Below are 11,126 nucleotides of genomic sequence, written 5' to 3'. Positions count from 1 at the left end.
GCAGAATGGCCTCTTAAGTCTTACATAACCGTGACGCAAAAAAGCAAGCTCTGTGCATCTCTGGAAAGATTCTCAGGCTAGTACTACATTTTGAACAGCAATGAAACAGTTTCAGATTTAAAAAAAATACAATTAAGTGATATTAAAAAATCATGCTCAAAGTACACAAGGAAAGGAATGAATCAATAACAACACATTTACAAAGAATATATTTACTATAGCTACTCATCCAAGGTATCCCCTACCTCTTGCCTGAGGGGCACCTGGGATAGGCTCCAGCACTCCATTGAGGCTAGAAATGGATGAATGGATCATTTTTATATTTCTTGGATGAATTAAAACCAAATTAAAACTAAACAAATTGTTTTTGCAAAACAGAGCTCAAACTGAATATTTTTTATGTTGCCACCAGGGTAAAAGCAAATCAGATTGTATTTTATGTTTCTTTTTTCCAGCCAAGCTGCTGGTTTCTTCTAATCGCTCCTTAAATCTACTCTTGTAAGAAAATTGGTTTGTGGCATAGCTTTGTAACTAGCTGTATGTACAGCTCGCATACAAAAGCAAAAAACAAACAAACCCGAAATGTTCAATTACAAATAGAATGTGCTAAAACAATTTTCAAATACTGATATGCAAATGCATAAATGAAATGTAGAGTGACACAGATTCTAGAAATAGAACCTATTTAAAACCTTTAATCACTGCACCATTTCACCGACTCCATGAAAGGGAGAGAGCAGAGAGAGATTGACAGAAGACAGAACGAGACACATTTTAATGAGCAATTTTCTACTCACTTACCCTCACCATCACATTGTTGTCATTAGAGCCATTGTGCAATTTTCATCAACATTCACCAGAAAGTGTGACCTCTAAAAAGCTGCAGCTTTTCAATATTCTGAATTTAACAGTAACTGACATATCCATTAACATGGAGACACAGAGTCACTTAGTGCTAACCCACAATACACTGGTCAGTTTCTCAATCTAATTAGCAGACAGGTTTAAGCACTCTGCACATAGAAAAAGGTGGATCCTTACATGTTAACCTACAATATTAAATACCAAACAATCGTGCTCTGGACACCAGTGTGTTTAGGCTTACCAATATAATGTTATCTGAGCAGTGCTACAGCTTGGATGTAATTAAATCTCTGCATTTCATACCACAATGTAAATAACCACATTGATTTGATAGTGTTTTCATCATGCGAATAGATGATCCTGAGGACACTGTCATTGCTCTCACGGCCTGGAGCTGCTTCTGCCTTGTTATGAATGCCAGTCCTAGTTTTCTTTAGCCTACATAATGCTGGTAACAAGGCTTAACCTATGTCTTGTCCCCATTATGACAGAGTGCCCTAATAACCTCAACTCATTCCACGAAAATTGTTTTTCTACTGTTAATCAACTATCCTTTCTTTGATCAAAAAAACCCAAACATTAAAATGTAGATCACATGGATTTTGATTTTTTTTTCTTCTAAATAACTAGATGGCAAACTAGGAAACTCGATATTCAAGATCATTTTTTTTCCCGAAAAAAAAAAAAAAACTATCTCTGGATGAAAGACTTGCCCTGACATTTAATTGCGTTATTCTTTAAGCCTTTCACATCAGAGGAAGTGATGTGTTTTTTGCAAGGTGATATTGAAATAGCCCTACATGAAACTTCTCATGTTTGTTTTCTTGATCGCTTTATCACTTTCAGGGGTCACAGGGTGCTGGAGACTATTTGTACATATGGGCATATGGGATGAGCCCCAGCTCGTTGCAGGGCCCTGTTTGAGTAATTATGGGTTTAGGTAACTTGCTCAAGGGTCCCTCAGCAATCCTTGTTTTGTCCGCACCAGGTCATGAACTGAGAAACCTTTGTTTCTCAGCCCAGTCCTCAGCAGGTCTTCCATCCATCTCCTATGGCTTTATCCCATAAGACAAAAAAATATAAATGATATCCTCTATATCAGATGAATCACAATTTAATATTCTTTAAAAGTATGTTGAATGTCAGCATAAAATTCCTGTTTGTTTGAAGCTAAAATTATCAATCCCTGCTGTTTAGATAAGAAAAAAGACAAGCAATTCTAAAATCAGTTTGAACCTTAAAATCAAAATGGCAGATACATTGTGTTTGAGGAAAGCTTTTGTGGTCGAGAAAACGTTCCATAGACTTAAGTCACTTCACGAGAACAAGGGCAGCAACACCCACTCACATGGGTCTGAAGCATGACCAACAAAGTCACCTGCTCTGCTAAAGAGCATGTGTGCTGACGTTTAGAGTTAAGCCTGATTAAAATCATTCTGGACTAATCTTTGACATGGCCTCTATTGTCAGCTGGCTGCACCATCTTCCCACACCACGGAGAAGTGATACGAGGGCAGGGTGGGGTGGCGAATGGAACAAGGACATTTGTGCTTAGGGAAGAGGAAAGGGGGGAGGGAGGAAAAAGGAGGATGGCTCAGTATGGAAGTTTGGCTGACCTTTTCAAGAGCCCATGTGACTGGTTAAGCGGAGGAAGTAGGGATTAGTGATGGAGATATATAAACAAGGCACAGACTTCACAAAGTCAAGGAACAGAAATAACAGATTGGCTGGTGGCCTCTTGGGATATCTGTGACAGCAGGTGAGTGCTCTCCTTATTAGTTGAACCTACTGATGATAATGTTAATATTTAGAGCTGTATTCTACGCGTGGACAATAACAATATCATCAAGGATGAGGGAGGACGGGCAAGAATGAAGAATGAACATATAAGGCTGTTTCAAATCAATGAATGACTGGATTTGAGGTTTTTAGTTACTGAGTTGTTTGATGCTGTAATGTGGATAAAACCAACCTCAACCTCAGTATGTCCTGGCTATGTCCATTTTTTCTAATAGGACAATTTTTATACATATACAAACGCCAGTAATAAAGATATTAAAAAGTTACTGTATGATGGTGGGAAAAAAGACAACTCGGAAATTTTCCACCAATTCAAACAGGTGCACATGAAGAGGACTGACTTGAGAGGCAACAGTCACACTTGGTTAATAAAATGTTTGAATGCATTCTCAAAGCTTCAGATCTAATCAAATTTTCTCCTTCACAAAATCTACATTAGTGAGACAAAGAAGACCATTATGAAATATAACATTGCTGGTTCAAATCTATATAAATATAATAGAAAATTAATGATTAATATAAAAATAGAAGCTGCACCAGAAACCAGATTCCACCTTTGACAAGGGACATTGAGGCAAATAGAGATCACAGCTGGATTAAAACTAATCCAAGGTCTTTCTGCTAATCTGTGTAATCTTTACTAATTACCACTGAGACGTGGGACTAAACCGGATAAATAAAGGGGCAGATGGAGGGCAAATGGAAAACACAAACACACTATTGAAAATCTTTACTGCTTTTAGTTACCCACAGCCAAAATGAACGCCAGCCCCCCTGCAGGAAGCGCTCTGGCCCCAGGTGGGGCCACTGGTCCTACTACACCCAAGAAGGGACCACCAAAGTTTAAACAAAGGCAGACCCGCACATTCAAGAGCAAGGCACCTAAACCAGGCCAGAAGGGGTAATAAAGCAAAACTTTTTTCATTTTATTTATGAACACAAATAATTCCGTCATTGTACTGTGTTAATGTAAATAAAAAACAATAGTGGCTGGCTGTTCACCATCTTGTTCTGCCATTTTCAGATTTGGTGATGATATCCCTGGCATGGAGGGTTTGGGAACTGACATCACAGTGGTGTGCCCATGGGAAGCCTTTGGTGACATGGAGCTCAGTGACTTGGCCAAATATGGCATTATTTAAAGCCACTGCCTCCCTCTCCTGCTTGTGCCCCTCTTGTCTCTTTCGGTCCTCCTAGGTTTCCAGCATACCCCCTAATGCCGTCTCGTCTGTCTACCTCAAATGGCACTCTACCGAGTGGATAAAAGCATAATAATGGTTGTATTTTTTTATTATTGTTATATACTGTTTATGTGACATTTATTTAAAAAGACGAGAAAAAAACCCCACATTCATCTTTCTACATCCACTTCAAATGTTTGTCATAGTTTGACTGTGAATTCCCTTTCCTGCTCACTAATGGCAATAGACGCAAGTGAAATACTAGTCAATTTTTAACCATTTGCTTCTAGTTGTCTTTTGAAATGTAAATATTCTTTTCTCAGTATTTAAGATTGATTTATCATTTTACATCCCACATTTTGTTCAACCTCTTACTTTGGATTGTAATTTCAGTAAAGGTAAATTCATAATAAAGAGCACATGCACCATTACCTGATTATTCAGGATAAACAATTCTTCATCGAGGCAGGCTCTACTTAATTCTGGACCCACATGAACATCCCACCAACCACAACAAAAGTGATGCAATGCTACAGAAATGTACTGGAAAATGACATGTCCTGCTAGCTGCAGTAAAATGCATTTATTTTGAGAAACATTCGTCTCTTCATGTCCTTATTGAACACCAAATAAATGGGCATAGAGCAAATATATATGAAATTGAATAAGGAACTGGACAAATACTCGAAACTCACCCTCAAGAGGCGAAGGGAAATAAACAGGAGTGGGGAATGTGCAGACTATAAACAGACACATGAGGGTAGTGGGAAAACAGGGAAGACAGTCAGACAGATGAAACCTGAGGAAAGCAAGTGACTCGAATCAAGAGAAGAGTTGTATTTCAAAATAAAACAGGAAATAAGGAGACAAAGCCTCATCTCTGTGTTAAAAATGTTTTCTTTACAACATGACAAATGAAAGAAACAAAAAAGAAATTAAGCGGCTGGCAAAGGTGAAGTTCATAGAAGAGAACATCATACTTCAGTGTGGTATTATGAAGTGCTGAAGGTCAATGCTCTTAATTTAGCTTTAGCCAAAGCTGAAAGCAGTGCAATGCCCACATTGTGCCTTGTCGTTAACCAGTCACCAGTCCAACCATAACAGTAGGTGACACATATTACAATGACTTGCACAATGACAAATATTACAATTACTGTCTTTTTTACTGTCAATTACTGCATCAAAAATAAAACATATTGGAACACAGCACTGGGTGTCATAAAACCACATAAGAAAACCATATCATACACAGCTTAACCACACAAAATAATGATAATTTGTCTGAAATGAAGACTATTAATGGTCTGGGAAAGAATCTTTTCCTGTATTTGCTAGTCCTGGTATTGAGACAACTCTATCATCTTCCCAAGGGCAGAAATCTAGACACTAAGTGTGATAAGCACCAGCAGCTTCTCACACACGTTGTGTTTGTGGATCTCAGTAATATAGTCACAGCTGTGGTGCTGTCTGTTCATTTGAGCCTGTCTGAGATGTGGGTTCTCAGAAATTTAAGCGAGTTAACCCTCTCCCCACAGACATCGCTGTTGTACAGCGTGAGGGGTCAGCTCCACGTCATTTCCCCTGTGATTGGTGTTAAGTTGTTTTCTGTGCTGCAGAGGTCATCAACTCTTGAGAGGAGTTGACCTGATGTGCATCGTCACATGCACATATCCTGCTGTGTACCAAGTGGTTCAGGACTTTAGAGAGAGCTAATCTAATGGCATCCTCCAGAGATCTGTTCAATCTCTATGCAATCTCTGTGCTGCACTATCAGCCTCTCAAAGTGCTTCATAATCATAGAGGTGACTGGTCACTGGTCAACAGTCATATAAACTACTGGAAGAGAAAGCTTTTTGGACAAGATGATGATAAATATCTACATCGTAGAGTCTACAGGTAGGATGGGAATATAGCTTGAGTAAGGAATAGGTTCAAGATGCTGGTGAATACAGAGAAAAGCTGCATTTAGATCCTTTGAGTACCGGTACTTTTCATGGGACTTTGTCTAGTCTGGCAGTCTTCCCTCATGTCCATCACACTCCTCTGTTGTGTGTGTAGATATTGGGGTCCGGTGGGGACAGCACATCGGAAGTTGTTCTTTTTGATTCAAGGGAAGCAGAGGTGACAGAACAAAACAGTGCTCCTAACAGTGGCAAGGGATGTGTAAGCCAGAAAATTTAAATCTTAAATTTACTTTACCTCACACTGCATTGTTAAAAGAATAAGCTGGCCTACAAATGGAGCTGAAGAGAAAAATGAAGAACTTGCAAAATTGCCTAAAAATCCTTATCTTATCTGTATTTATTTATTCTGTTTCTATACTCTGTATAGGTTGCTACTACAATTCAATTTCCTCACGGGGATGAATAAAGTACATCTTAATGTTAATCTTAACTGGTGTGTGTGTTCTACACACACAAATACAGAAATGATCGAACTGTTGTTTCTTAACATGTGCAGGCTTGATTTGAGGTATGATGTCAACTGTGGATGCAACCTCCCTGCAGTGAACACACCCTTTTGAATTTTTGTTGCTGTAATTTACTGGTATCCAGTAGGAGGACGGTTTACTCAATCTTCTAAATAACATTCACTGTTCTTCTCATCATATAATCATGCAACTCATCTTTCGGGAATACAGAAGGCCTCATCATGACTGCAGATAATCCAGCACATTTAAAAACAATGCAAATTCTGATCGGAAGCAGAGTCGTTGGCAGGGAGGAGTGAAGTAGTTACTTCCAGGTGTGAACCCCCGCCTCTATTCAAAGACAGAGAGATGGTGGTGAAAGGCGGATAGGAGTGGTTTAAATACTAACCTCAAGAGGAATTGTTCAGGTTCACACTTTTTCTCAACATTGATGAAGAAAACGACACAGCTTTATGCATTTCAGATCTCAGACCAAACCATTACCACACAAAACCTGGTCATCCTTGCTATGGCACATGGATAGCATTGTTTCACAATAAAGGTTTTTCAAATCAAGATTACTGGAGGTGGACATGTAAAGGCCTGCATCACAACCCTAACCCTAATCCTGCGATAACAGGTAGGTAGAAGCAGCTTGGTTTTTTTTCTATTTTTGGTGGGCTCGGTCGACCTTTTATGATGGTAATTCTCAAAAGATATCAAAGATTGTTCTTTTATTAGAGGTGGTCCATTCCATTGTCATGGATGTGATACTCACAGCAAACATTGTATGTTCATTTATTACTCTTTTGATATAGATACAAATGCAGTGTATAACTGAGGAAAGTCACTGTAGCTCCATGCTATGCCCCAAACTTACATTTGAAATAAGAGTTTATTCTGAGCTGACATGCTTCTCTGGCATGTTGTGGCATGTTTGTAAAGTACACTCCTTTTTCTGGCTGTCAGAATATTCAGTTTTCTTCTAACCTTTACACAGACATGCACAGACAGCAATAAGTAATTGAGTAACTAATAGTTACTCAAATATGGTGCTTAGTTTAGATTGCTAGATAGTTTAGTATGCTATTTCCTATGCTGTAGCATAATAAAGATTATGCCTTAACCAGAAAATTATTTTAGTACAATCTGGAGATTTATTTAAAAAATAATGAAATTGCATGTTATTGAGGTCCAGAGAATGGACCTCAGAATGGATTATTAATTTTAGAACTGTCTATACCAACTAAACTTTTTTTTTTTTTTTTTTAAATCTTATTTTGTTGATATTTTCAGTCTTGTTACCTCAGTAGCTATTTTGTACTGATAGGCTTCTTTCTGCTTCAGGAAAACAGGCCACCCACCTCAGGACGACTAAATAATCATGGATATTATTTTCAAGAAGCACAACTCTCTGTTCACGCTCTTACTCCTCCATGTTCCACTTACATGTTTATGTCAGTCCTCCAACAGCAGCTCTACCATAACAGCCACCTCTTCTCCTCCATCAAATGACTCCCTGAAGATACCAGGATGTGGGACTGGACTAGACCCCATGTTTAGGTACCTTTGCGACCGACAGGCAGCATGGGGTATTGTCCTTGAAGTTCTAGCCTCATCAGGCTTCCTGTTTAGCCTGGCCCTCCTAATTGGTCTGCTGGTTTGGTCGATATGGTTCTGTCTTTCATCCAGGAAACAGCGTAGCAGCATTGGAGGCATTGTGGCATCCATGTCCATGTTCCTGTTGGCTACAGCTGGGCTCTTTGCAACAACCTTCTCATTCATCATCCGGCTCACCCCTCAGACATGCCCCACAAGGGTCTTTCTTTTTAGTGTACTCTTCTCCCTTGCCTTCTCCTGTTTACTGGCACGGTGTCTCACTCTGCTCGGATTTGCTGCAGCCCGGGGATGGGGGGAGCCGGGTGTAGCACTAGGGCTGTTTATTGTTCAGGTGATCATCTCTACCCAATGGCTGCTTATTGTGTTGGTTCGTGATAAAAAGTCTTGTGAGATCACCCAGAATGAACTAGTCATGTTACAGATCTACGTGATGTGCCTTCTGGCAATTGGCCTGGTTTTTTCCATGCGCTTCCTGTGCCGTTCATGCTTTAACTACAGCTACAGCTACAAAAAAGCTGCCCGTTATCGTGGGAGAATCCAGTCCATACTGCTTAGCATCACTCTGTTACTTTCCACCTGCATATGGATGGTATGGATTACCATGATCCTTTGGGGAAACCATAATGTGGGCCGCCAGCCTCAGTGGGATGACCCAGTGCTCACTATCACCTTGGTGGCAAACGGATGGGTGTTACTAATGGGTCATGGACTCTCCCAAGTTGCCTCCCTCTGCAAGGGAGAAGCCAAGTCCAAGGACATGCCTCTAAACTTTTCAGGTTGGACCAGTCCCAGTGCCGATATTCCTGGGCTAAACAGCCCAAGGGAAGGGAGAGACAATGAAAGCTTTGTGGTGGATGGTGAGAACAAGAGAGGTAAAATGTAGTTCATAGGAATTTGTATACTAATTAGCACATCTTACTACTATAGAAAAGAATTTGTGGAAATACCTTGGCTTATTTTTTCCAATCATGCATTTCAATTGTATATTGTGGTTTGCAGTTATTAGAGCACAATTTGAAATTAATTTGAAAAGTTGTAAAGTGAACTACATCATTAAACCTGGCTATTCATGCAATGATCTGCTAAAATTTGGTGTGCGGTCCCTTCAGACAGAAGAGGAGTGTCATCACTGAGATCACCTTATGAGTCCGGCTTCTCCATGACAGTGAGTAATAATATTGATATTACACGTTAAGATTATGCACTAACCTGGATGCCATTACAGTCCAGAGATACTCAAAGGTAATGGAAGATGATTTTTAAATTCTCTGACATGTGTGGGAAATTATGTTTGTGCTTTTCAGGAAATCGATGTTGGCAAGGACTTCAGTATCCCTCGCCCAAAGACCACCAACTACAGAGAACCTTATGAATAATATACTCTGTTAAATTCAACTACCGTAATTTGTGCAAGTAATGTAATTAAGTATAACATGTACTGTATATGTAGTGCATGTAGAGTACATGTAATCTCAATTGGCATCTTGTTTCTGATTGATTTAAGCACTAGCCGCCAAACTAGCATGAGATGAATGAATAACATAAATGTATAAATTCAGAAATTAAACATATAAATTAAATACATGTAAAAAATAAATTAATATGTAAATAAATGCACATATACATAAATAGTCCAAATATAATCCCTATACACCAAAATGTATGTATTTATGTATATGTACTTGTGTTTATTTACTTATGCCCTTTATGCTGAGCAGTTATAAGGAAACCTAAATTGATTTTTAATTCACATCTCACTGGATAAAACTAATGCTATCCCTGTCGCCTCAAATCAAGCCAAAAAGTTTCCTTTGAATATATATCCAATCTGCCCATTATAAGTATTTCCATGTTTGCTAAAAGGGGTTTATCTATGGACTTTGAGGGGGCCAGTCCATCATTTTCAGTGTTTTAGACATCTTTGTGTCCCACACAGCTCCAGCAATAGTTAGAAGTATGTTGATATTAATAGTAAGTTCAACTAGAGCAACTCAAACCTATTCCAGAGAATTAAAAATCTAATTTTGGTTCTATTTCTGATTTACTTTCTTAGCACTAACAGAGTCAATAATCAACCAAAGATCACTTTAAAAACCAGTTTATGTATTATATACATTTGATCATGATAATGATGAGACTAAATATAAGGCAGAAAATAAAACATGTGAAAATACAAGTCTCAATGAATGTTCTCAGTCTTCAAAGTTTAGAGAATGAGAACTGAAAAACTAAAGGAAGTCCAGTTAAATGAAGGTCAATAAATCTTCAAGGTTGAGAGAACTCTTGGCTTGAGAAAATTCAACTGGACTTCCTTTAGTTTTTCAGACATTTCATCCAAGGGGCTTCTTCGGTGATGGGAATCCCAGAGATACCGTACGTACGTAAATATACTGTGTTGCTTAACTGAATGGTCGTAGAAGCCTTTACTGGCCAAACCAATGCAGTGGATCATAGCATCAAGTTCACTCATGAAGATATCAGGGACAACATTTTGGCCTTTCTGGACCGTACAGTACACACTGAAGCTGGCAGAAGCTTATTTTTGACTCCCGTTATCGTCTACAAAACAGGCTGGGTATTATAGGAACCCTGAACCACAGGGCACAAACTGTATCTTCAAAGGATCAGGATAAGTAGGAGAACTACGTCAGAGAATCTTTGAAAAGGTGCTGTTAAGGTGCCTTTCTTAAATCCACAAAGAAAAGCAAGAACTAACCAGAGAGATGAATCTGAGATGCAATGCAACAGCGTTGTCATATCATACATAGCAGTTACATCGGAATATCATTTACTTTTTAACAAAATCAAAACAAGAACAGCATCCCTGTCCATTTTAAACCTGGCAACACACTCGGACAGAGACTGGTCCATCTAAAGGACAAAACAGCCAGGCATAAACAAAGTCATGTGATTTATGCCGTCCAGTGCAGTGAAGAGTGTTCAGATCTGTGCATTAGTGAGAATAAACAGCCACTACACACAGATGTATGGCCCAAGACAGGAGAGACAACTCCTCAAGACAGTATTCAGCTGTCCATTTACTGTCCATCATCACTGAACAGAAGCGAAGGCTTCAGACACAAGTTGCCGGCTGTTTACCATGCTGTCCTGTGATCCCTTCCCAGAAAATTTCACAATTATTCACACAAGATGACCATTTTAACAATACAAATGACCACCAACGACAACTAATGGACGATATCAGTAAACCAGCAGAGCATATATAAAACTGGGATTCCCAGTTAATTTAC

The 11,126-nt window shown here is 39.0% G+C and overlaps 2 protein-coding genes across 3 annotated transcripts; both read left to right on the top strand.

The window, feature by feature from the left end:
- The first annotated feature begins 2,476 nt into the window (after positions 1-2,476).
- Positions 2,477-4,443, top strand: pde6hb (phosphodiesterase 6H, cGMP-specific, cone, gamma, paralog b). Its single transcript, XM_003964327.3, has 3 exons — positions 2,477-2,623; positions 3,408-3,565; positions 3,689-4,443. Exons 2-3 carry the CDS (start codon positions 3,423-3,425, stop codon positions 3,804-3,806), a joined length of 261 nt encoding a protein of 86 aa, XP_003964376.1. The 5' UTR covers positions 2,477-2,623; positions 3,408-3,422; the 3' UTR covers positions 3,807-4,443.
- Positions 4,444-6,433: 1,990 nt separating this feature from the next.
- On the top strand, positions 6,434-10,058 carry LOC105416404 (G-protein coupled receptor family C group 5 member D). Of its 2 annotated transcripts, XM_011603637.2 has the most exons (5): positions 6,434-6,895; positions 7,603-7,818; positions 7,948-8,747; positions 8,985-9,040; positions 9,180-10,058. In XM_011603637.2, the coding sequence occupies exons 2-5, from the start codon at positions 7,640-7,642 to the stop codon at positions 9,249-9,251; spliced, it is 1,107 nt and encodes a 368-aa protein (XP_011601939.1). In that variant the 5' UTR covers positions 6,434-6,895; positions 7,603-7,639; the 3' UTR covers positions 9,252-10,058. The 2 variants fall into 2 exon arrangements, with proteins under 2 accessions (XP_011601939.1, XP_011601938.1); XM_011603636.2 differs by having other exon boundaries at positions 6,435-6,895; positions 7,603-8,747.
- Positions 10,059-11,126: the final 1,068 nt, after the last annotated feature.

Source organism: Takifugu rubripes, chromosome 5 (genome assembly GCF_901000725.2).
Source record: "Takifugu rubripes chromosome 5, fTakRub1.2, whole genome shotgun sequence".
Lineage (NCBI taxonomy): Eukaryota > Metazoa > Chordata > Actinopteri > Tetraodontiformes > Tetraodontidae > Takifugu > Takifugu rubripes.
The sequence above is the reverse complement of the archived record's forward strand: the minus strand, read 5'-3'. Positions and strand labels throughout refer to the sequence as shown.